The sequence below is a fragment of the Cibotium barometz genome, chromosome 2, assembly GCF_041138505.1.
Source record: "Cibotium barometz isolate CiBa-2024 chromosome 2, ASM4113850v1, whole genome shotgun sequence".
Lineage (NCBI taxonomy): Eukaryota > Viridiplantae > Streptophyta > Polypodiopsida > Cyatheales > Cibotiaceae > Cibotium > Cibotium barometz.
Genome location: NC_141047.1, coordinates 20,167,482 through 20,194,389, shown reverse-complemented (window position 1 = coordinate 20,194,389; position 26,908 = coordinate 20,167,482). Strand labels below are relative to the sequence as shown.

General features: G+C 46.1%; 1 protein-coding gene across 1 annotated transcript; it reads right to left on the bottom strand.

Annotated features, from left to right (window-relative positions):
* Window positions 1-346: 346 nt before the first annotated feature.
* On the bottom strand, window positions 347-25,890 carry LOC147640782 (C2 and GRAM domain-containing protein At1g03370-like). Its single transcript, XM_086810992.1, has 10 exons — window positions 25,690-25,890; window positions 25,120-25,444; window positions 22,954-24,237; window positions 22,634-22,816; window positions 22,258-22,541; window positions 22,035-22,151; window positions 20,663-20,934; window positions 17,977-18,163; window positions 17,390-17,665; window positions 347-1,191 (listed from the first exon to the last, which is right to left on the bottom strand). Exons 1-10 carry the CDS (start codon window positions 25,888-25,890, stop codon window positions 982-984), a joined length of 3,339 nt encoding a protein of 1,112 aa, XP_086667118.1. The 3' UTR covers window positions 347-981.
* Window positions 25,891-26,908: the final 1,018 nt, after the last annotated feature.

Sequence of the window (26,908 nt, the reverse complement as noted above, 5' to 3'; positions counted from 1 at the left end):
TAGCCAAGCCACCAAACCACACATGACCATATGGTGGCACTGAAATTCAACAGCGTAGCCAAGCCAACAGACCCTCGATGCATACACACACGCACACAGAGAGAGGTGGGGAGAGAGAGAGAGAGAGAGATCTGATCCATTTCTCATCAGGTCCGCTTTTACAAAGCTAAATTGTGGATTTTCAGATATACGATTCGTTACCAACTATAAACACAAGTAGGATACACTCTCGGCCTGTCAGTAAAAAATAAAAACAACACAAGCTACAATTCGTGAAGGAGCAAACGTATAAAGATGTGGGCAATCTCTAACTTCTTTTTGCCTATTCAAAGAGCCAACAAGACAATTTCAACAGAGACCCAAACGGGTAAACCATGTAAAGTGCACTATTAAGACAAGGTTTATCTTTTAAGTACGTTTATTAGGGCTCGTTGAACGTGTTGCTCGCGCAGGTAGCAGGGGTCGAACCCACAACCTCTCGTTGGGAATTTGACTCTGACTATACAGTGGGGGACATTTTCAAATGTACAACTCAAACAAGGAGAAGATGGATCCAGATGGTAATCCAACTTTACATTGGAAGTTACATTCACTTTGGATACACAAGAGAGCACATGTTGGCCTTGTGCAGCACCCCTCTAATTTCCTCTAATTTTCTTCTTTTGTGCAGATTTTTCATATTCTGTGGAGGACGGCCGATCTGAGAACTCCTTGCTCAGGTGCAGCACATCCTCACGTGTATAATTTCTAACTTCTCTGTGGGAGGTTAAGAACACGGGTGGTTGTAGGGTCTTGCAAGTCCTTTTTTTAAATACTGATCATTCCAATGGAGGCCAGCAATCACTGTGACCAAAATGCATGTACAATCAAGCACCCCATCGGTTACATATGCTTACGTTCGTGCCAGTATTCAAATCACCTGTTGCAAAACTCTGGCTTGATTGGCCATTACCTGTACAACTTCTGCAGCTTCTACAAATATCATCCATATGTCTCATCTTTGTGCTCGAGAATTTCCTTCACACTGATATCAATAATATCTTTAAGATGTTTTGTGTACCTTTCAAATATATTTTTGCTTATCCGGTTTTGGAACAATGTGCTTTTCTGCCATGCAACACCAACGAAGACCTTGCATGAACTTGTTGGGTGAGTAGATGATACGTCCTCCATCTCTTTTCGTACTCTAATCTGAGAGTTAAGATTATCTGAATCAATGATACCTATATCTATCAAACGCTTTCAATCTCCTATCTAAATAGTAATTAAAAAAAGCCCAAAAAAAAACAAGGTGTTGATTTGAAGTGGGGGATGATGTGATGGGCGGGGTAGCAGGGAGACGGACTCTCTCTCTCTCTCTCTCTCTCTCAAATAGTAAGGAGACCTAGGTTATTGAGTTTTAAGATGACACAAATTTCTAATTGCATGGTCAGGAAAACCTCCACCGGTTCTGGCCATGGAGATTTTCATGTGCATGTCCTCAGGTCTTCTAAAAACAACTCTACAACAGGCTTGGCCCTGAAGATTTTAATAATTCACTTGATTAAAACAACCACCATGCACCTCTCCCCATTCGGATATTCTTTTTGTTATCAAACTTTGAAACAATGCTCTTTGGAAGCTTGGTGAAACTTATCACTCAGCGCTTCATAACTTCATGAACAAATATAGATACTGCGTCTGAAAATGCCCAAAACTCAGATCTTAAATCTCTTCTTGTGCAAAGCACATGCCTTATACACATGGCTCGCTTTGGAGCACCACGCGTCTTTTCCATACATGCAACCACAGCCCACTTGGACTTTGCTAGCCATACAGCCTCTTCGAATCCTTCCTCGTGTGCAAAAGCAGCCCACACTGTTGCGAGAGCTGCCCATGTGTGTGCCAATACCTCTTTTTAGCTATGTTGCTTTTATGCATGCTGTCCATAGAGCACATAGCCATATGTAACAACTTTTGAGCCACCCGTACAGCCTCAACTCGATGCTCTCTTCCTTGCAAGCAACCTTGTGCACAATCCATTCTAATTCAGCTGTTTGCACCCCTCTTTTTCTTTCCTTCCATCCACATATGCACACATGCGAGAACCTATTGCTTTTCTCACTTGCCAAAACTGGTCACTACTCATTTACAATAGTCAAAACTGTTAGAAGTCATCTCCTGTCTTAATCAGACACCAGGGCCTCTGTTGTGGGTGTGCCCGCCCTATATAGGTGTTTTATCATTTTTCCTCACTCCCCGTATTTTTTCCCCATTTTTTCCTTGGTGTGGGTGGATGCCACATGCTGGCAGGAGCCTCTGATGCTGGCCGACTGCACTCATGTGTTCCTGAAGACTGGCCGACTTGATCAGAGGAGGTCGTGGTGTTTTTCTGCTGGCCGACTGGCTTTGCCCAGTCGTGGAGGGCTGGTGGCACTTCATGTGCTGGCCGACTGCATCCATGGGGCCATATAAATAGGCCCCATGATCCCCACTTTGTACTCATTCATAGTTTTTCTCGGGATCTTGTGTATAGAGAAGAGTTTACACGCCTATCTCTCTGTCTTTCTTGTGCTGTCTATTTTCTGCACTCTACTTGCTCTTGTGGTCTCAAGTTTGGTTATCATTTCCGCTCGTATTTTGACATCGTATCAGAGCCCTAGGCTCTTGATAGATCTTGGGAGTTTTTTGAGCAAGAGGGGGACAGTTAAGTTGCTGATTGGTGGACAGTTTTGGACTTTTCGGGAAGAGAAGTTGCAAGAGGAAGGCGGGCTAAGGTGCTGGACAGCCACTTGCAGGTTTAGTTTTTTTCTCACCCACCCACCCTTTTTCAGCTACATCCCCGCGATGGCAGATTTGTTAGAGATGGCTGAGAAGCACGTGAAGATCCCGACTCTCTCCACGTTCCCAGTGGACCGTCAATTGGACGGGAACGATTACGGCATCTGGAAGGCTATGATGGAGTCTATGCTGGAGTCATATGACCTTGCTGATTTCATCGTCATCGGGGTTCCACGGCCGGAAGCAGAGGAAGGGGAGTTACTGTCGATGAAGGAGGACCGAGAGGCACAAGCACAGATGTGGGATCGTGTCAACGCCAAGGTCTGGTCATTTATTTTCCTCAATTGCACACCACAAGTAATCAATCACGTAAAGCACATGACGTTGGCCAGAGGCATATGGCAGCACTTGGCTTCTCTTTATAACAGGGTATCACCCATGAAGAGGATCTCCTTGGAAGTGCAGATGCGGGTTATGAACCCTGCAAAGTCATCGACGATGCGGGAGCACATTAACAAGCTGCAGGCCCTTCAGCAGAAAGTCCTCCAGGCTGGGAAGGAGATATCATCTGAAGACATGGCCATTACTTTGCTGTCCCACTTGCCTGCTCAGTATTCTGCTTTCTACTCCTCTTTGATTACGAGTGGCAGGCTCAGCACCATTACCTGGGAGGAGCTTGTGCCAACGGTCTTGGACTAGGAGGAACGTTTCACGAACCCTCCTCACAGCGGAGGTTCGGAGGCCTTAACTGGCCAACGGTTGAGGGCAAAGGGAAGGCTTCACCGGAGAAGTCTTCTGAGAAGAAGCCCGACTCAGAACGAGAGAAGCTGAAGGCCGAACGATCCTACAATGATTGTGGCGAGAAAGGCCACTATTGGAGGAAGTGTCCTAAGCGGACTGGGAAGAGTGCTGATTCTTCAGCCACAGCTGCAAAGACTCTTGCATTTGTGCACTTACAGATGATGGACTCCGATGCTTCATCGTCTTCAAGCGAGGAGGTAGTTGGCTTCACCGCGAAGGATACCCGGGAGTGGATTCTTGACAGTGGTGCTTCCAGGCACATGACTCCATCCCGTGACTTCTTTTTGGATCTGAAATGGCAGTCAGGTCGCATTTTTATTGGCGACAACTCCACTATTCCGATACACAGTGAGGGCCAGATGGGAGGCAAGCATGCTTCCCGTGTTCTTTATGTCCTTGCTTTTCATCTTCTATCAGTGCATAAAGTATGCAAGACTGGCTTTCGGGTGGAATTTGAGGAGCATTCAGTTGCTCTACGGGACCGTGAGACTGGCCAGGTTGTTTGGGAAGGCGGTGTGGAGAATGGTATCTACAAGCTCTCTGCACTCTCCTCGTTGACAGGTTCTCAGGTCAGAGATTTGTGGCACTTTCGTTTTGGCCACTTAAATGTGGATGCACTGCGGCGAGCTTTCCGAGACCAGATGGTGATGTTGGCAGTAGGCAAGGACGTTGCAGTTCTTACATACGTGGTAAGCAGCACAGGGAGTCCTTTCCGAAGCAAGCTTCCAGGCGGGCTTCGAAACCGTTGGAGTTGATTCACACTGACTTGTGTGGACCTCAGCAGACACCATCATTGGGAGGATCTCTCTATTTCATGTTGCTTGTTGATGACTGTACCAGATTCACGTGGGTCTACTTTCTTTCACAAAAGGACCAAGCTTTTGCACCGTTCAAGGATTGGCACATGATGGTGGAGAAAGAGTCTGGATTGCAGGTAAAGACTCTCAGGGCTGACAAAGGAGGTGAATTCTCCTCGACTGTATTTCTCAGATTTTGTGCAGACCATGGCATCAAGAGGGAACTGGCCAATACAAGATCGCCTTCGGAGAATGGAGTTGTAGAACGCAAGAACAGGACTGTGGTGGAGATGGCGACCATGCTGGAGCATCGTGATCTTCCTCGTCCACTTTGGGGAGAGGCTGTGGCAACGGCTGTCCATACCCTCAACCGATCTCCGATGACTTCAGTACCTAACATGACTCCGTTTGAGGCATACTTTGGTAGGAAACCTGATGTCTCTCACTTCCGTGTTTTTGGGAGTGATGCGTATGTTCATATTCCGAAGAAGCAGAGGGGGAAGCTTGACTCCAAGTCCCGCAAGCTTATATTTGTGGGGTATAATTCTCTTTCCAAGGGATACAGATTGTATGATCCAGACAAGAATGAGATTGTTGTCAGTCGGGATGTGGTCTTTGATGAGCATGTTCCAGTATCCACTGTCGAGGAGCCGCCACTTCTTGGAGATCCAGAGGAGTCTGATGATGATTCCCAGACCATTGCTCCAGTTGATCACCCTCAGTCAACACAGGAGGTTAAGCCCGCAACTGGAGTAGAGCCCCCGCAACAGCAGGAGGCTCCACGATCTGTTCGAGTACCCAGGTGGTTGTTGGACACCCTTCGGGAGTCAGGTGTCACGGAGTTACCCTCCGAGTGGACCAAAGAGGACGGCCCTCGAAGATCACATAGAGTCTGAGACAAAAGCAATACAGCGGAGCTTCTTCAGGTAAACTATGCTCTGATGTCTCGTATTATGCGAGACAAGGAAGCCACTTCCGTCAAGGAAGCCCTTTCACAGGATACTTGGAGGAAAGCCATGCAGGTGGAACTTGATGCCATCGAGAAGAACAACACATGGGAGTTGGTACCGAGGCCGTCGAAACGGTCAGTCATTGGTGTCAAATGGGTCTTTAAGACCAAATATGCGTCAGATGGGTCGGTGGACAAACACAAAGCCAGACTTGTGGCTAAAGGTTATGCTCAGCAGCCAAGCATCGACTACGAGGATACCTTTGCACCGACAGCACGGATGTCCACGATTCGGACTGTTCTAGCCCTTACTTCTTCTCAGAGGTGGCCCGTGTATCAAATGGATGTAAAATCTGTGTTCCTTAATGGTGACCTGTAGGAGGAGGTGTATGTTGAGCAGCCTCTAGGCTTTGTTGCTCCAGGATCAGAAGGAAAGGTTTACAGGTTACGTAAGGCCTTGTATGGTCTTAAGCAGGCTCCCAGGGCTTGGAATCAAAAGATTGATTCCTTCTTTGTTCGGACTGGATTTCAGAGATCGGTTGCAGATCCTAACCTGTATCTCTTTCGGGAACGCGGCATGGTTACGATTATCATCCTTTATGTGGATGATCTCATTCTCACCGGCGGTCATGTGGAGCACACTGGTGTGACAAAGGCTGCCTTGTCAAAGGAATTTGAGATGACCGACTTAGGCTTACTCCACTTCTTTTTGGGATTGGAGATCTGGCAGACCCAGAGGGGGTTTTTTGTCTCTCAGCAGCGATATGTTCATGAGTTGCTTGAGGCCTTTGGGATGGAGAACTGCAAGCCTATTACTTCGCCAATGGACCCAAACACAAAGTTAACCGTTAATGATCCTTGTGAGCCATATGATGCCTCACAGTACCGGAAGTTGGTTGGTTCATTGATCTGGTTGCTGAACACCAGATTAGACTTGAGCTTCTCCGTGGGGCTGTTGAGCTCTTTTATGCAGACACCATTGAAGTCTCATTGGGACGCAGGATTGCGGATCTTGCGGTATCTGCAGAGTACGAAGGATCTAGGACTCTTTTACACAGGAGGGGATGGAGTCAGACTCCAAGGTTGGAGTGACTCAGATTGGGGAGGAGATCCAAACAGGAGGAGATCTGCTTCAGGATACAGTTTTACCCTTGGCTCAGGAGCAGTTTCTTGGAGTAGTAAGAGGCGCCAACTATTGCCCTATCTTCGACAGAGGCAGAGTACCGGGCTGCTTGTGGTGCTGCTTGCGAGGTTGTGTGGTTGCGGAGGCTGCTAGGCAAAATTGGGTTTCCACAAAAGGAGCCCACAGTCATCCAGTGCGATAACCAGAGCTGTATAGCTATTGCTCGGAACCCGGTCTTCCATGCCCGAACCAAGCACATAGAGATACATTATCACTTTGTACATGAGAAGATCTTGGCTGGTGACATCTTGCTCCTTTATTGTTCGACGGAGGACAATGCGGCGGACCTCTTCACGAAGTCTCTACCTCAGGCTACGCTCAGGCAGCACTCCAACTCCCTTGGGTTGATTTCACAGCCAGGAGTCATCTCCTGTCTTAACCAGACACCAGGGCCTGTGTTGTGGGTGTGCCCGCCCTGTATAGGTGTTTTATCATTTTTCCTCACTCCTCGTATTTTTTCCCCATTTTTTCCTTGGTGTGGGTGGATGCCACATGCTGGCAGGAGCCTCTGATGCTGGCCGACTGCACTCATGTGTTCCTGAAGACTGGCCGACTTGATCAGAGGAGGTCGTGGTGTTTTCCTGCTGGCCGACTGGCTTTGCCCAATCGTGGAGGGCTGGTGGCACTTCATGCGCTGGCCGACTGCATCCATGGGGCCATATAAATAGGCCCCATGATCCCCACTTTGTACTCATTCAGTTTTTCTCGGGATCTTGTGTATAGAGAAGAGTTTACACGCCCATCTCTCTGTCTTTCTTGTGCTGTCTATTTTCTGCACTCTACTTGCTCTTGTGGTCTCAAGTTTGGTTATCATTTCTGCTGCGTATTTTGACAATATCAAAACTCATCAAAAATTGCTGGTCAAAGTTAATCAAGCTGATCAACTCTAGTCAAACCTGTATAAAACCGGTCAAAACTGCTAAGACCTGGTCAAAAGCAGCCCAAAACTGATCAGAAGTGAGTTTGGAGTCTACAGGACTACTCTACAATCCAAGGTATCAACGCACACTAAGGTCCAATGGTAGAGCCATAATTCACACTTTAATAGTGTGGAAACACTATCTTTCAGGGGCTGAAATTACGTTCACGGATAGACATGCAGTTGCATTTGAGAGCAAGCGGTTACATGAGGCAAAAGGACACTTATTTGGGCATTTATGAGAAAGAACTCATGGCCATAATTCACGCTTTAACAGTGTGGAAACGCTATCTTTTAGGGGCTGAATTTATGGTCAAGACGGATCATCAAAGTTTGCAATTTTTTATCACGTAGACATTCAGTTCCATTTGAGAGCAAGCGGTTACATGATGCAAAAAGACACTTACTTGGGCATTTATGAGAAAACTCATGGCCGTAATTCACGCTTTAACAATGTGGAAACACTTTAGGGACTGAATTTACAGTCAAGATGGATCATCAAAGTCTGCGATATTTTCTCATCTAGACAACTTTCGAAAAGGCATATACATATGGAAAATTTTCTATCTATCCATGTTCCATTTTCAAATTTGCATACACCGGGAATGAAGAATGTCGTGGCCAATTCGGAAATTCCCTTTCCCGCTCGTAGGCCTTATGTTGGTGCTGTGACGGTGGCTACACATGATGCAAGAGAAGTATGCTACCAATGACGATTTTGCAGCTGTATACGCTGATTTGCAGGCTAAAACTCCACGTGTGTCACCATTTGGCCACCCAATTGGTCCACCCGTGCTTTCTCATTATGTATGTACATTGGACTGACGTCCATGGCAGTTGCATATGCCGAGAATTGATGCCACTCATGTGATACTGTGGACTTGGCTTTCCGTTGGGACTTGTGCCTATGTGTACATGCCCGGAAATGCCTGGAGGATTGGTTTTCCATTGGGTCTGGTACCTCATGTACTTGCGTGGAGCACATCTATTTTGGTATAGTTTCATGAACGGGGATTGTTCATACCAATGATGCATTGCATAGCATTTTTATGTGCTTGCAATTGAAATTGCATGCTATTTTCATACTTTCCTGACCAATGTGTAGTTCCGAGTAAGGGGACGCTTGCAATTGAAATTGCATGCTATTTTCATACTTTCTTGACCAATGTGTAGTTCCGAGTAAGGGGACGCCCGCCTGTGAACCGTGTGTGTGAAACTGTCTGCTGACATGGTTATGTGGCATGTGACAGGTGGTAAGTAGTGGTCATAAACCTAGCCTTAGGAATTAGCACTAATTTATAAGTGAGTGTGTACACACTTCATTAAGTTTTGGGCGACCAAAGCTATAAGTGAGTGTGTACACACTTCATTAAGTTTTGGGCGACCAAAGCTCACTTATAACTTATAAGTTATGACCAACCTGTGTTCACATACACTGATGTCCCGAGGTGGACAAAACCCAATGTCCACCACCAAGACCTTATCCCCTTAACTAACCATGTGTCCGTTCTAGCTTGCACCACAAGGCACTTGTCCTCTCTACTTGATACCTAGAGTGGACAACTCACTCTCTTCTCTCTCTCTCTAGAAGTAGGCGCCCCCTTCAAGAGGCCTCTTTGGCTGTATTTTTTGCACTCTCCCCTTCCCAACTCCATATCCAAGCTTACTAGTGTGTTTTCCAAGCTTCCAAGAGTGTTTCCAGGTGGTATTCACTCTCCCACACACTCCCAATGACTGAAATTCAGCAAAACAGCTCTTATTTTTGCTGTAATTTTTGGTCTTTTTGCTGAAAACCCTAATTTCAACCTTTCTTTCTCAAGTTGAACCGTAGGGAAAGCTTTCCCAGGGTTCCCTTCATCCTCTTAAGACTTTTGTCGCAAAAGATCACGACAAATCGAAGGTTTCAACACTCCAAATGCTTCCATCGCGAAGACTTCCGCTATCATCGACTCCACTTGCGATTGGTAAGCTTTGATGCTTAAATATGGAAGCAAGTAGCAGAAGGGAGAAACCGGACTCCATGATCACATACCCTGTGTAGCAGAAGGGAGGAACCGGACTCCATGATCACATACCATGTGTAGTGTTCTCTTGTCCTACATGCTCTCTTGCAAATTGTTGCTATCGTGTGTTGGTGGAACAATAGAGAGCAGATGGTAGGAAACATGGACACTTGAGAGAGTAGTGTGAGTTGTAAGTCTACACCGACAACCACATTGTTTGCAATACTATATTCATATGCATTGGTATGGAAATTTGGTCAGAAATGCCCATGACACTATGTACTTGATTCTTCCAAGATCAATATACTTTATTTGAGGGAAGGGCCGGCTGTTCCGGCTCATTGTGCATCTCTTGTCAATTCAGCAAATTACTTCTTGTATTGAGCATGTTGTCCATTAAATCTTGGTGTATTTAAGTGTATTGATTAGCATTGTGTTCAACCAAGTTACAATGTGTGTCTTTCACATGTAGAGATAGGTTCCTTATGTATCATAGCAAGCTATGTGTGGTAAAGGATCTTAGTGTCACATGCACGTCCGTGCCATGGCTAATCTTCAGCATGAACTAACTTAATACCTGATTAGTGCAATTGTTAGGACAGCATCATCAATAGCTAAGCATTAGAACCATCAGCATGGTCTACAGCATCTACATCATCAGCAGCACCATTAGGAAGGTATGGGGCATGTTGGCTGGCAGCAAAGCTCCATGCCGCAGGCGGCTAAGGCCTCAGTAGTGTCCGACGACTCGTGGACAACAAAACACAACATTAAATGAAGAGAAGTCATGTTTTGTCCAGTATTCAAGCCGATAGCAGGGAAGTGGCCGACTGCATCATTCACCATATATATATCTATATAGCATAAGTGCATAATCAATTCGGGCATTCAGTTCATAAATCATTCACTCATTCCATAAGTAGTAGAACATATGTAGAAGGGGCCTAGGTCACCCCTATGGGGCTGACCATAGCCCTACATCATGTTACCTTTTTGTACCATAGTAATACAAGAAAACCTGACACCTAATCTCTCTCCTCTGTCTTAATCTTGTGTCAATTAGCATCAATGTTCTTAATCATGCTTAGGGTTGTGGATTAGTACAGCAAGGCTTCCGCGCATGCAACACTTAGGCACAAAGTTATGGAAGAATCACATGCACCACCATAGAGGGATTATGCCTATTGGCCTTTCCATGCGAAAGGATATTGATGCCTTTGTCCAACTATGTATCACATGTCATAAGGTGAAGCTTGATAGACAAAAGCCATCGAGTTGGTTGCAACCATTGCACGTGCCTCATGAACATTGGGAGAGCATTACTGTAACGCGCGGAAGCTCTGGGTAGTCTTCTTTCAGCCCTAAACACTCTTGAAAACCTTCTGATGCAAAAACGCACCATCTGATGCAAAAACGCAGGTAGAGAGAGAGTAGAGAGAGAGAGTGAGAAGTGCTGGAAATTCAGTATATGGTACAAAAAGGTACATGTCTTTGCTCCATGTCCACCTCAGATGAGTCACCTGAAGCTCCTACCTTCTGGTTCTACTGGTTCATAATCTTTATCTGTTTGCCTCTTCTGGATCTAGCCCTGAGAAGGTCCATGGCATTGCTGATGCACATGACATCCCCCTCTGCTAAACTTGATGACAGGAATCCAACCTGCTCTTGGATGACTGTCATCATCCCAATCCTGTTCCGAAGTCCCTCTGTCATCATCCATCCCTGGCAAACTTTTTCTCTGAAAATCCGATCTGTTCTCCAAACCACTCTGTCTCTGATGAAGATCTATGCATCTGGTCTTCCTCTAGTCCACAATCCATTCCTGCCCTGGCTCTGAACACCGTCTTGGTCTTCTTTCCTGGAACTGAGTCTGGCACTCTCACATCACCCTTGGAGGATCAACCTCCCTTGGGACCGTTCCCTTAGAACCTATCTGGCTCACGGAACTGCCATCCCCATCTGGCACTGTGGAACACCACCAACAAACCTCCTGGGAGTTCTTCCCGATCTGTGTTCTTGCCTTGGGCTTTGAATCCGTGTACTTTCCTGTACCTTGGACCTGTACACCATCATCTGGGACTGAATCAGTGTTTAGCTTTGCTGAGCCTGATGCTCTGATACCAATGTAACGCGCGGAAGCTCTGGGTAGTCTTCTTTCAGTCCTAAACACTCTTGAAAACCTTCTGATGCAAAAACGCACCATCTGATGCAAAAACGCACGTAGAGAGAGAGTAGAGAGAGAGAGTGAGAAGTGCTGGAAATTCAGTATATGGTACAAAAAGGTACATGTCTTTGCTCCATGTCCACCTCAGATGAGTCACCTGAAGCTCCTACCTTCTGGTTCTACTGGTTAATAATCTTTATCTGTTTGCCTCTTCTGGATCTAGCCCTGAGAAGGTCCATGGCATTGCTGATGCACATGACAATTACCATGGATTTGCCTCGCACGTAGAATGGCAATGATACCATATAGACTATCGTGGTGGATAGATTTAGCAAACAGACTCATTTCTTCCTGGTGAGGAAGAACATAAAGCCAAATCACATGGTGAAAATCTTTTTGGCGCAACCGTTCAAACATCTCTCTTTCCCATGGCTACACCCACACACCTCACTTTCACCGATGATCTCTCTGATCATTATCAGGAACGCAAGGATAGGGGAGTGACTGATGAGAATCCTAAGAATGAAGAGACCCAAGGGGACACCGAGGAGGAAGAGATAGAAGTTGTTGACAAAGCATATTTTGACAGTGAGATGCACAATCTTCGAGTAGAGATAACTGCTTTACAAAAGCAAGGGAGGACAGAAGTAGCCACTCTCCGGAAGAAGATTTCTACTTTGCATCAGCAGATAATTATCCTACAGAAAGCGGTTGTGAGTACTTCCACACCTGCAAGACCATTTCAACAGCTCCTTTCTTTACCCTAGAGGCCTTTTCGGGGGAGGAGGAGGAGAGAACACAAGAGATAGTGGATGCATGGCTGAATAGGTGGCTCCAGGATGCTCGGAAGATGCAGATGGTAAAAGGCCTTCTGAAAGGAAAAGCCTTGTCATGGTGGAGAGAACTTCAAAACAAGCCTACAAAGTGGGCTGATTTCGAGCAGATGTTGTCACCATTTGGGCATTCTGTGTGCTTCAGGCTTATGGACGAGTTCCATAAGATGGACTAGCATGGTCGAGGACTTATTGTCAACACCAAGAGCCAATAGGCTGGTTATGTATATGATCACCAATTTGCAAAATTCTTCTTCTATTCATGAAATGGAGCCTCCTAAGTATTCTATCGTCCCCAAATTTTCTGTAAACCCTAATTTACAAAAATCCTAATTCTGTTAGAAACCCTAATTTTGGGGCAACCATAGTACATCTATAGCCCTCTGCTTTGGACATATTTTGCACCCAAAAGCCACAATTTTGAAGTCTGAATACCTACTGAAAACCCTAATTTCAGCCAAGAGGGGAAAGGAACCCCTGGAAGCGTAGACATCAACCATACGATGGTGGTACTCAAATTCAAGAAACAAAATTGCGGTAAGAGCTCATTTAAGCTCTCTTTCACTTACTCAAGATCCGAATACTAGTCATTATTGTCCTATGTCTCGATCTTGGCACACACAATGTTTGTGTATGGATGCCAATGGAGCATAGTTGCATTTGATAAGCTATGAGGGATCGAGGAGTGAGATGGTGAAATCAAATGGAAGCTATGGAACCAATCAACCACATCAACAACTATGTTTGCAATGCTATTTTCATTTGCATGAATGCCTATGGACAGTTTGGCATGTGAATGCCTGTGAAGCTTGTAACAGGAACCTTGATAATACAACCTATTACAAGGGGGATCTGTTAGCAGTCATCTCCTGTTTGTATATTTACACCAGGGCCTCTGTTGTGGGTGTGCCTACCCGATTTAGGTGTTTTCTCAATTTTCCCCACTCTCCATATGTTTTCCCTATTTTTACCAGGTGTGGGAGGTTGTTCCGTGGCTCCTGGCTGATCCAAACACTGGCCGACTGCTCCTACTGGTCCTGTGTGCTGGCCGACTGGAGAACTGACCTGGTCATGGACATTTTGGTCATGTCGGCTGTCTTTTGAGGAGGCCGACTAGCTGATGGGGCCATATAAAATGGCCCCATGGCCCCCCACACTTTGTATTGGGTATTCCGGGTTTTCTTGTGTATATAGTAGAGTTATAAGCCTCTCTCTCTCTCTCCTTCTCTATTGCTGTGTTTTTTTGCAGTGCACTTGCTCTTGAGTTTTCAGATTTTGTCTTCATCTCCACTGCATATTCTGACATGGATAGATCTTGGGAACTGTGTGAGCAAGAGGGGGGCTGTTGTGTTGCTGATTGGTGGACTGTTTTGGACCGTTCGGGAAGAGGAGAAGCAAGAGGAAGGCAGGCTGATTTGCTGGACAGCCACTTGCAGGTTTAGTTCTTCATTTTTCCCACCCACCCACCCTTTTTCAATTACACCCCCGCAATGGCAAATTTACTTGAGATGGCTGAGAAGCATGTGAAGATCCAGACACTCCCCACGTTCCCAGTGGACCGTCAGTTGGACGGGAACAACTACGGCATATGGAACGTAATGATGGAATCTGTTTTGGAGTCTTACGACCTTGCTGATTTCATTGTTGTTGGGGTTCTATAGCCGGAGTTAGAGAAAGGGGAGTTACCCTCGATTCGGAAGGAACGCGAGGCACAGGCACAGTTATGGGATCGTGTCAATGCCAGGGTCCGTTCTTTCATTCTCCTCAACTGCACACCGCAGGTAATCAATCATATCAAGCATATGACGCTGGCTAGAGGTAGATGGCAGCATTTGGCTTCTCTCTACAACAGGGTATCGCCCATGAAGAGGATCTCCTTGGAAGTACAGATGCGGGTGATGGATCTTGCAAAGTCGTTGACGACGCTGGAGCACATCAACAAGCTGCAAGCTCTTCAGCAAGAAGTTCTCCAGGCTGGGAAAGAGATATCGTTGGAGGATATGGCCATAACGTTGCTATCGCATTTGCCCTCTCAGTACTCAGCATTTTACTCTTCTTTGATTACCAGTGGCAGGCTCAGCACCGTCACATGGGAGGAGCTTGTGCCCATGGTCTTGGACCAGGAGGAAAGATTCACGAACCCTCCACAGGGTGGAGGTTCGGAGGCCTTAACTGGCCAACGATCGAAAGGCCGTAACAACAAGGGCAAAGGGATACATCCACTATCCCAGTTCACAGTGAGGGCAGGTTGGAGATAGTTCCCGATGGCAGAGGGGGGAAGCATTCCTCCCAGGCGCTGTATGTTCCATCACTTGGTTTTCATCTGTTGTCAGTGCATCATGTTTGCAAGACTGGCATGCGGGTGGAGTTTGATGAGCATTTTGTTGCTCTCTGGGACAAGGCAACAGGCCAGGTAGTTTGGGAAGAGGAAGTGGAGAATGGAGTTTACAAACTTCCAGCACTCACTCTACCAGGTCCTCAGTTTTGTGATGAGTGGCAATCTGGTAATGACCACTTAAGTGTGGATACGCTGCAGGTGCAAGCTTTCCAGGACCAGATGGTGGATGGCTTGCCAATTGATGGCAGTAGTTGGCAGAAACTTTCCAGTATAGATGTTGGTAGTTCTTGTGTTCGTCAGTCAGAAGAAACTTTACAAGTAACCTATGCTCTGATGTCTCGTAGCATTTGGGACAAAGAAATTTCTGTAGTTGAGGAAGCTCTTTCCACAGGGACCTATTGGAAAGCCAGGCAGGTGATAGTTGATTACTTGCAAAAGGAGATGGATGTTGCACATTCTCCAAGCTTTGTGGTTCTGGATTCAGAGGGGGTGGTTTACAAGTTTCCGAGGGCCTTGAGTGGTCTTCAGCAAGTTTCCAAGACTTGGCATCCCACCGTAATAGGTGTTGATCCTTGTGAGCAGTATGATGCCTCCTTGACTCGGAAGCAGAATGGTTCATTGATTTGGTTGATGCATACCAGATTGGACGGGAGCTTCCTGATGAGGCTGTTGAGCTCATGTTTGCAGAGGACTCTTTGGGAGATAGGATTGCGTATCTTGCGGTTTCTACAGCATGCAAAGGATCTTGGACTTTTTTACACAGGAGGGGAATTGATGGATGGAGACAGACTCCACGATCGGAGTGACTTAGATTGGGGAGAAGAGTCAGACACGAGGACCTTGACATCAGGCTACAGTTTTTCCCTCGGCTCAAGAGCATTTTCATGGAGCAGTACCAGGCAGCCATCTACTGCCTTCTTGTCAACAGAGGCAGAGTATCGGGCTGCTTGTGGTGCTGCTTTCGAGGTGGTGAGGTTGCAAAGGTTGCTTAGCAGGATTGGGTTTCCACTGGTGGAACCCACGATCATCCAGAGGCATTTTGTTCATGAAAAGATCGTTGCTGATGACATCTTGCTAGAGTTCTATTCGACGGAGGACAGTGCGGTGGACTTCTTCACGAAGTCTCTATCTCAAGCTTTGCTCCGGCGGCACTCTAGCTCCCTGGGGTTGGTTTCATATCTAGGAGCTAAGAGGGGGTGTAAGCAGTCATCTCCTCTCTGTATATTTACACCAGGGCCTCTGTTTGTGGGTGTGCGCGCCCGATTTAGGTGTTTTCTCATTTTTCCCCACTCTCCATATTTTTTCCCTATTTTTACCAGGTATGGGAGGCTGTTCTGTGGCTCCTGGCTGATCCAGACACTGGCCAACTGCTGGTCTGGGTGTCCTAGATGCTGGCCGACTACTCCTACTGGTCCTGTGTGCTGGCTGACTACTCCTAGATGCTGGCCGACTACTCCTACTGGTCCTGTGTGCTGGCTTGTGATGTGGGAAACATTAAGGCCATCTGACTGTGGCCATCTGGACATCCCGTTATATATGACCACAGCTCGTGGGGTGTCGTCTACCATATGCTGTTGCCTCCCCTATAACTTGGTCAGTCCTCTGTAGGCCCATCTCAGCCAAGTCATCTCTGACAGCATAATAACATCTCCCTGGAAGTCAGACATATGTACCTGTTCACTGGCTGTCCATGCATTAAAGTCTCCCAACAAGAGGACTTCTCCTTGTTGGGAGAAGTCTGAAATAACTGCAAATAATGAAGCATCTGCAGATTGCCCCCTCTGTCATGACTCATACTGCGTACAAATGCCTATGTCTCCAGTGGGAAGTAGTATACTGCAATATGCATCACTCTCAAGCCAGGTCTGGCTTAGAACATCCACATAAAGCAGCCTCCTCATCCCATCTAACCACTGTGAGCATTTGTCTTAGATGTGGCCGAAACAAGCATGTCACTCCTGTTGAACCATGCACCCCTCCAGTGGTGGGTCTGTGTCCTTTGAAGGCTGATTTCCATGAATAAGCCGCCACCTCAAGTAGCCCTCTCTCGGGGCTTTGATGGGTTTACGTGTAAAAGATAATATCTCTATGTATATAAGTCTCTATGAAGCCTCTTGTGTCTGACCATAGAGTTATGTTGCAGTTCCATACTGCCTTCCTCAATGCACGTATGGTCTTATAAACCCTGCACCATCATGTGGGGCACTTATCCTTGATGATGACCCTGCCATCACGGTACATTGCACACTTACCTTCTTTCTTGGCTTCCATCACCCCGCAGACCACCCCTGTCCTGCGACGCTCCACCTGGAGGGGTGTAAGATGGTTTCCTAGATAGATCTTCGTGTCTCGGAGAGCCACCCTTCTTCTGAGAATTGTCTGGGATCCGCAGTACGAGGGAGGCTGTTCCCTACTTGCATCCTCCCCACTCGCCATTAGAGAGAGAGAGAGAGAGAGAGAGAGAGAGAGGGGGGGGGAGAGAGAGAATAATCTCTTATCTCTCTAGTTTTCTTCTGCAGGGCAAAATTAGAGCAAAATCAAAAATTGACAGGAGGAAGATGCAAAATCAGAAAATTACAGTGGAAATTCAAAAACGAGGGCCTCTGAGAGAGAGAGAGAGAGAGAGAGAGAGAGAGAGAGACCTGGAAGTTATCTCCAAAAGGCACATCATGTAGAGTCAGCACTTCATCGACGTATAAGGCATGGCCATTGTCTTGTGTAGTCTTCTGCTGTATGCAGGTAACATTAGTCCCAAATAAAGAGATCTGGTTGCTTAGTTTGAAGCAGACACGTCTTTGCTGCACAGCATCATCACCCATGGACTCCCATGGTGTTGGGAAATAATTTAATTGTCCTGTTTTTTCTGCAACTTTTTCATCTAGGTTCTCTTTTTCATACATCAGAACCATGGAGCTCACCTGCAAAAATCCATGCTAACATAAGAATCAAATTTTCATGCAAATATACTGCATCCGATCTCATCCATTCAAAGCTGTATCATACATAAAAAATAGATATTATATAAATAATATACTGTGTGCCTGTGTGTACATGTGCATGCATGTTTGTGCTCGTGTGTTCGTATGTGCGTGTGTGGATGTGTTTTTTTCCTCTCTTTTTTTGGGGTTGGTTTTTTTTTTTTTGGGGGGGGGGGGGGGGGGGGGGGTGGGGGGGGTGTATTTATATGTTTGAGAAGGCTTTTTTAATAAAGGACAAGGATATTGCTTACAGAAAGAGGAAGCTCTGTAGAATAAACCTCTGTGAGATTAGCCTCATCCACACCCAAAAATGTCTCAGATTCATCCACCTGTCTATGTGTGCATACAGAGACATCATCTCTTTGTTCAATATCTGCAATCATTTCCATCCGTTGTTCTGGGCTTAGAGTCCGATACTTCCACAAAACCATCATCGTTCTGCACAGAAAAACATACTTCATTCAAAGGCCTCTACAGAAAAAAGAAAGAGAACGTATCTTAAGTGTACTTAAGTGTACTTAAGGACACCAAACTTCCATTACATGATTAATATATAAAATCACTCGCTCCCTTGCCGATCCCTTGGGCACTCAAGATTAGAGAAATAATGTACTTCAAGGGCTGGTTCTGTAGGCTGAGGTAATGTTATTAGGATTTACAGATCAAGGTTCTTGTACGGACCTCATACTTCACACTTTGACCATTTGAGAGTCCAACTTCCACATCTTACCTTATCCAAGAGCTCTTGTTGGAGAAGTAGGTTATGCTGAAGCTCCCCCATGTGCGCTTCTCCTGCCCCTTCTGGGCCTCCCCCATTGCTTTTGCACTCCCTGTTCACCGCCTCTCAACCCTCCTGCTCCGCGCCACCTGCACCCCCCTGTGCTCCCCTCCGCCAGCTTTTCTGCCTTCCCCCCCCTCCCCCATGCCTGTTGGTCACCCGCACCTCTTCCTTCTCTTCACCTTTCACCGTCCCCCGGTGAGCACCCCACCACCCTTCCCTGTGTGCCCCGCCTTCTCTCAGCCACTCCTCCCACTCGGGCATCATCACTCTCAGGGCCCCCCCTTCCACTCCTGTCTTCTCAGCAGTGCACCCACAGGTTCTTCTCAGCAAGTTGAGGCATCTTGTGGCTTTTTTGGACGACTCCATGGCAGCCGTACCATCATCCCTCACCGAGGCCACCCTCAACTGTCTTTTCTCAGAAGCAGAACTCCAGCCCTTAGCCTCTTCAGTGGCCTTGCTAGAGGCACACACCTTGGTGTTCAAGATCGTTGGCAGCCATCAGGCTCATTGCTAGGTCCAAGATCTACTCCAGCCAGCTCTTATCGGAGAGCCTGGTGGTATATCAGAGTCCAGACATCTATTGTAGTAGTGTTACCATGTTCTGAATATCAAGTTTCCTGATGATGAATTGAGTTGCATCTTTCTGTATGTACACCATGGCCTGGTGAGCTCTTCCAAAGATTCAAAGAAATCTCAAAATCCAACAACTCTTATTTGTGCTTGAAGCCATATTATGTGTGCAAATCGAAGGATATGTATACCTATTATTGCATCTTGCATTCTCAGATGTCCTTTATTAAGGATGATGTGTATCAAATGCGACATCACCTCTTCGGCCTTTTCATGGAGCATCATGCCTTGGCACATGTTTAATTAAGCACACTTGGTTGCACATCTTCCCAACACGCTTATAGGAGTGTTACTGGTGTTCTGAGTCTATATTTGTCCCAAACCTAGCCAGATGGGGCAACTTGCGCGAGCTTGTTCTCACCATCTCACAGGCGAGGGGACAACTCCATGAGCCATGGGAGCAGAAGCATCAGGAGAGCTATCCCCCTGCTCAAGGAGCACAACTCCAGCAGCCCCCTTGGCCAGCCGCTGCTTCTCTGGATGTAGCTTCTTTCACGGGTCATGCAGTATAAGGATCAGAGATGTTTAGGCATGTATTTACTGGAGCTTCCCCATCACACAAAGCTCATGCTTAGGCAGCACTCCAAGAGCCTGTCAGCGAGGCGCTTCCCAGACTCCGTCACAAATTTCTTTGGGTCAGAGCCACCAACTATCTTGGCCCAACAGAAGCAGCAGCAGGACTAGCCACGGCCACAACAGCCTACAGACACATGATCCCCTGGCACCATGTACACAGGGTGTCACTACTGAGCATGCACGTGCACGATCCCTTCTAAGAGCCAGACGCCCCAGATCTCAGAGGCCTCAACCCTCCACCCAGTAGCTGCAGATCCAGGATCTCCTTCAACAACATGGCATTATAGAGGGGAGATGTTATGGCTGCTTTGCATTCTATTCTGGAGGAGGATGCTATCACTATATGACTACACATTGTCACCATGTAGAATCACATGGATACTTTTACTTCTGTAGCTACTTTCGCACAGTTTTTTCTTTTTCATGGTTCAGTATTCATCATGGATATGTTGTACTACCTCTTTAATTTAATAGATCCTCTGGGTCTTTTGAAGACGTTAAATCTCTCTCTCTCACACACGCACTTGTCTAGTTTCCTAGAGGCTAGGCCACTGTGGTTTGTACCTAGAATGCTTTGCTTCTCTCTCTCTCTTGGTTAGGTGTGATACACAAGCATGATCCAATCATTCAAACAAGTTGTTGCATGCTAGTTGAAAATATAATATGGGTGAATCTGAGGGTATTTCAAGTCAATAGATTTCTATGTACGGTAAGGGTTTCGCCAATGCAATACTTTTTTTAACCTTATACTCTCAGCTCTCTGTCTGATTAGGACTTGAGCACTTGGAAACAATGTAAGGATATTTTTATGGCCTTTGACCCCAATGTACACATCACTCTGCCAGCAGCCAAGTTCCACACTACACAGACTCCACCCCACTGGAGCACATTCACACATGGAACTTACTAATTTAGCATATGTGCAAGAAAATAAACATTAAAGTACTTACCTGTAGGCAGGCTTGTAATGAATAAAGGATTGTAACTGAAACTTAAACCGACCCTTTGCATCCACACTTTTCGCTCCATGTTGAGCATCCATTGCTCTACCTTTCTTAGTGAAGACCAAAATTGTGGGGTTAAGTAGCATGCCCACAGAACCCAAGGCAGGGGATGTCTCTTTTATCTCCTCTATATCTACCCACAAAAGAATAAACCTAGTTTTATGCCCGAAGATGTTGGAATAAAATGCCAATACCCGTGGAGAAAGAAACAGCCTTCCCTGCAGTAAAAATATCAGGCATTACCTCTTTAATGAAGATCTAATACTGAAAAAAAAGTTTGCCAAATCCATTGCGAATACTAAATATAAGAGTAGGACCCAAACTTTTGTTGCTATTATCTGATAACTCTTAGGAAAGTACACGATGAAAAAACTGCATCCTGAAGAAACAAAGAGAGAGAGATTGCATGTGATGAAGTTCTCGCACAAAATTCAGAGTAAGATGTCAGTAACTCATGAGGTGCAACCCAGGCATGCAGTATGGTTCCATGGTCCATGGGAGTGCAATAATTGGCTATTGAGAGTGTTAGCCTTTAGGTAATTATCCCATGTGTGTATAAAAATAGAGCCCAACTCCTATTTAAGCAAGGGGCAGGCTCATAACTCAAGTGTGTTGAGCCAACCTTGTGTGGACCTGGATGTAGACTAGCCCTTGAGATGGATCTTCAGTTGCCGAGCTTTGTAGGCAGGTACCATATGTGGTATGGGCACAAATAGTGGTGGTGTGAACACGAGGTGCTATGGTGGTGCACACATCTCTCTCTCCAAGCTTGGCAATGGTTCGGAGTAGCAAGGCTACGATTGGGAGGTGAGTTCACCTACAACTTTCCTTTTGTGCGCTAAGTGTACATGTGTGCGATCGTTCAGAGCTCTGGATGTGAATTGATGATAGGATAACATCATGAGGATGTTATAGTTGGTATTAGAACCTGGCTTGCATCAAAAGCAGGGCTATGGTGGCAGTTCTCACAACAATGTGGATTAAAGGTATGTTTGTTGTTGATTTGGTAAAGAGGAGATACAGTTCTCTATTTCTCGCAAAGAAGGTGAAAACGGCCTCTTGTTCTTTCTGTAACCAGCCTAAAAAGTTGGATACAGGACCTACCCTGCCTTTCAGCAGGGTCCATCCAGGCCGCCCGCCATTGGGGATGGACAAGCAATTTTCCCTGCCCCTGCCCACCATCGCATGGGCTGGGAAGGTTGTGTATTCAGCCTTACAAATGCTTGTCAACAATCATATCAAAAAAGAGTTTTATTTTAAAAAGGCATATGCTGAGCAAAATATGCTAGTCTGTAGAACAAAATGGACAAAAACATACCTGAAGTAGAAACTTTCGCTTCAAAGAGCATGAAAAATCATTCACCAAAAACTCCTCTGAAGGCAGTGAGAAAAGTCTCTGAAAGGATGTGTTCTTCACAAAGGACCGCCTAGTAATCTACACAGCTAAGGAAACGGACATGATCAGTGACATGGAATGCAGCAACTAAGGCAGGTTCAAATGTACTTGGTGCTTTGCAACAAAGCATGCCCAACTCTCGTACCTTCCTACCAACTTCTTTCTCCACTTTCTCAATATAATGCACTGCACTGTTTGCTTCCTTTGTGTTGACCAGAACAATGCGCAGATGAACCTTGGAACCCGAGGCACGAGCATTCTTTCCCTCAAAGGGGACCCACAAATCCGCTAGCTCCTCTGGTGTTCGCTTCAGAAAGTTGATTTCCACATGTCCAACTGACTCGGCTTCAGTGAATGGACCCTCAAAGTCAAAAACGTCCACATTCATGGTTGATGGTGCCTCTTCTGTTGCATCAAACTCAAACCTCTCTGCATGAAACCAAAGGGAAAGGCAAACCATAAGAAAACCAATTGCATTAGAAAGTAGCGGTACAAACCACAGAACATGATTTCTATACAACCTTCCCATTCTGGATTAAAAGTTTGAAGTTTGACAGAGCTTGTTCGTGCCTTTCCAGTACATGTAAACACAACGTATGGATCTGGCACTCCAGCCTCACTGGAAGCTGGTATATTTTGTGCCCCCACCAATGTAACAGCTAGCAACCATCCATTTCCCTTTGCCTTAACTCCGTGATCAGACCCTGCTTACAGAACGAGTCATAAACTTCACCCCTTTGCACCTCAATTTTTTTGTAAATGTAAGAAATCACACCCACACATAACAGGTCAAAAGAGAGCAATGCTGACAAGAATCAGAAAAGCCATGGTGCTTTATAACCTTTGTGAAGTCTCGCCCTCAAAAACTTTCTTGCTGTCCCAAGAACATATTGGATTTGGACTCCCAGAACAGCTGAAGTGATGAACTCGCGCAGGGTTTCTGGGAAATCCAGCTTCCAGAACTCAAGGCCACTTTTCGGGCATGGCCTTGAGATGTAGATATGTAGCAAAACTACAAAGGTGGACAATATTGTTATGCATACTCTAAGATTCCAAAAAAACTCTTTGGCCAGTTGCCAATCACTTTTAGGAGTCACCATATCTACATCAGCTCTCTCTTGTTGAAGAGGCTCCATACTCTGCACACCAGCAACTGCCAACGATAATCCTTGCTGTGGTTTTGCATACTTTTCCAGCACCTGTGCAAACTGTTTGTAGCTTTCTTGCAAGCCCTGACGAGCACCGCTCTCGATAATCCCCTTCATCATGGTGCTGCTCAGGAAGTGGAGGCCCCATGATACTCGAAGCAACGATGTCTTTTCTCCTGTATTCACATCAGGTCCTCCAAATATGCAGTACTGGAGATCTATTCGAAAGGTACTCCCATAAGGAACATCCGGTGTGCTTGCAGAGACATTCACAACAAACCCTTTCTCATCTGCCCTAGAATACATCTGGTCTTCTGTTGCCTTCACAGCTTTCACCAACTTAGTAGCTGCTTTGATATAAGTGACGACACGTTTTGGTAAAGTAAGCTCCCCTTTTCTCCAAGGCCCATCGACCAGGTCGGTAGTCTTTTGCAATTCAGCCAGATCTTTCAAAAACTGAGATCCAGGCCTGAAGAGAATCCCATTAAGTGCCCTTGCACTCACAAAATAGGTGCCAAGGAGCAAGATTCCTCCTCCAAGTGGGGCAGGTAAATCTTCCTGTGAAGATGGCACAGAGATGCCATCGTCCTCGAAGAAAGAAAGAGGGACAGACCTCTCATCCTCATCAGATGAGCCATCAGTGTCCTTGAAGATTGCATGAGTCTCTACTACTGTGTCTGCTTCACTTCTGTCTAACTTTGAAAGGGCCAATGAGGCTTTACTGGGGAGCCATGCTGAGATGCGGTGGAGAAGAGATGGGGGACTTGAACTGTGACTAGAATCTGATGTGTCATCACGGGAGTTTGCAGTGCCTACTGAATGAAAGGAATCAGAAGAGCCCGTGCGAGGCAGGTAGGAATGTTCTGGAGTGCTGTTGACAGAGGAAGAGTTACTGATATCAGACGATTGGTATACTGACAAAGCTCTAGGAGGAGAAGAAGTTCTCCGAGACAAGGAAAATCCTACACGGATTTCACCTGCCATATTAGCCAAAATGTTAGAGAAGAAACAACTTGCATTCGACCCCTTCCTTTAGCAAAGTCCAGCAAGGTATGGTAAACCATCAAAAACATGGCTTTTATAGCAAATTTTCAAAGCAATATGGAGGGCAAAAGCATTAACCAAAGTAGGACATTTGGGCATGCCCCACACACATACACCCCTCACCCTGAAAAAAGCAAGGATTTTCAACACGATGGCATAGATCTAGTCTAGATTACTACATTTCAGGGGAAACATATTCCTGATCGACTGCCATTATGAGCACAAAAAGTACATTGCTGATTGACTACTCCAAGGACTAAGCAAAGAATAGTTTTTTTACCACAAACCATCTTCTGCTAAATTATTACCATTATCAGCACCAAAGCACCTCTCTGATCATCATAAGCCTAAACCATAGATTGAGAAAAGCAAGGCCATGAGTTTAAACCATGGATTAAGCCAAGCTGTAAGCCTAAACACCGAAAAGCAATGAGTCTAAATCCTCGAATAAGCAAATCTATAAACCCTAAACCCCGGATTAAAGAACCAAAAGTCTAAGCCAAGAATTAAGCAGCCAAGACATGACAGCACCAAGCCATGAGAAATCACTTTCTTGAGCATTCTCACTGCCTTCGGCCATACAAAGGAGGGATCTCTCATAAACAACGGATTAAGCGGTGAGCTTAGACCGCAGATATAGAAATAGCCTAAGCTACAGTTTAAGCAACTAAACGACAAATTAATTAAAGATTAAGCAGTCATGAGGATTAAGCTGACATGAGCCTAAACCCGCGGATTGAGCAACCACGGATCAATTCTAAACCGCAGATCAAGCAACTTAACAACCGATTGAGTAGAGCAGAAAGCCAACTTACCTGTGACTGGGGTTTTGGACCGCTTGTTGCGTTTCTGGAGGGGGTACCAGGAGGAAGAGATGGTCTGCCGATCGGCGCTGAGAACGACGGCAACAGGCAGGCGGAGGCGGCCAAGGAAGAGGTCAGTGAAGCGGTCCGGGTTCCACACGGAGATATGGAGCTCGGCCCCGAGATCGTCTACATTGAAGGTGAAGTCCTCGAACCAGTAAGGGTCCGGCGAGCCGCTTGGGGAAATGGAGCTCTTGCGTTTCGTGCTGCCGAGCTTCAGAAGGACATAGGCCTGGCAGGTACGATCCGGTGGTCTCAGGTTTCGCGCTTCCAGCAGCTGCACATGAAGTTTCATGGTTCATACGACCCCGAAGCGTTAAAAATGCTGCCGAACGTTGCCAAAAGAAGACAACGGAACTGAACGAAACCTCTACGGAACTGTGTTGGGATCGGCACAAGCTCGGACGGAGAGAGAATTGAATGACGAATAAGCAGGTCTTTGCCGGAATAAGACGACGGAGCCTGACGGACGGAGCTTTACAGGAGGCACATCGTCACAGCGCGAGAAGGGAGAAGCTTTACCTCGACGGAAAGAGATGACGGAATGCAACGCAGCTCCGCAGAGCATTTCGAGTCTCGACGGCAAGAGACGACGGGAGCCCAAAGAACCTGCCGGGAACTGACGAACTGACGGAGCGGCAACAAAAGAGAATTGGTACAAAGCTCATTGTGCTTTATTATGGAAATCGCAAGACGTGCTGGCCAGATTGCCTGCCACGACATCGCTTGTCTACCACGTCACAAGACACCTTCCCCTTCCAGAGAAATGCACCACGTCAGCTTTACTGCCACGTATTATAGATGCCACGCCAACGAGAAAAGGGTATGCCACATCACCATTGTTAGAAAATTTCCTCATCTTGCCACGTCACCTGCACTGCCACATCATCGTCACGAGCTCGTGCTAGGGTCCAAGAAAAAATAAAGGGTGCCGTCACACCACTGTCGGACAAAAGCCGTGGTCTTTTGTGTTCACAAAGGGCGGAGGACAAGGTTATGCCAAGGGTGATCATCAAAAGGCAACCCTGCTTAGTGGTAAGGCTCCAAGACCGCTACCCAATCCTGCGAGCTCAAAACACCCCTGCCCCACGCATGTCCGCTTGTCACACATGTTGCGTCCGAGCTCAATTTAGCAGACACATTTTTTTTGGAGCACCCACTCTCGTTTCGCCACATAGGCATGCTCAACTTGTCCGGCGGACTAGTCTGAACTAGGCCTATGTTTGCTTTAACCTAGAACCTCCTCAAATTTTGGAAAATCCTGTTCAAAATGGTGTCAAAAGGAAAATACATCTTCAAAAAATTTGTTCAAAATTACGATAAAGGCTTCATATTTGCAAACTTTTGATATAACATTTCAATTTGAATGCATTCGTTTAGTATCACATTTCAAATGTGGATGAAATGGAACTATGCATTGGTGAGTGCGGCGACTTGCAAAGTTTACCCAAACTATATGTGTCCTTGTGTATAGAAAGCAACCCTTTTACCTTGTCATCTCCTATTGTGTTCTCTAAAACTTGTGTAGAGAGCAACCCTTCTATCGTGTCATCTCCCCTTTCCATCCATCCTATCAACAGTGTGCTCTTAAATCCCCACCACTCACCACTCATGAAGGAGAAGATATTCACATTGCCATTGTATCAGGCATCATTTGAATGCATTCTTTTAGTATCATATCTCAATTTGAATCCATTTGTTTCGTATGACATTTCAATTGTGGATGAGTGCATTGGTGAGC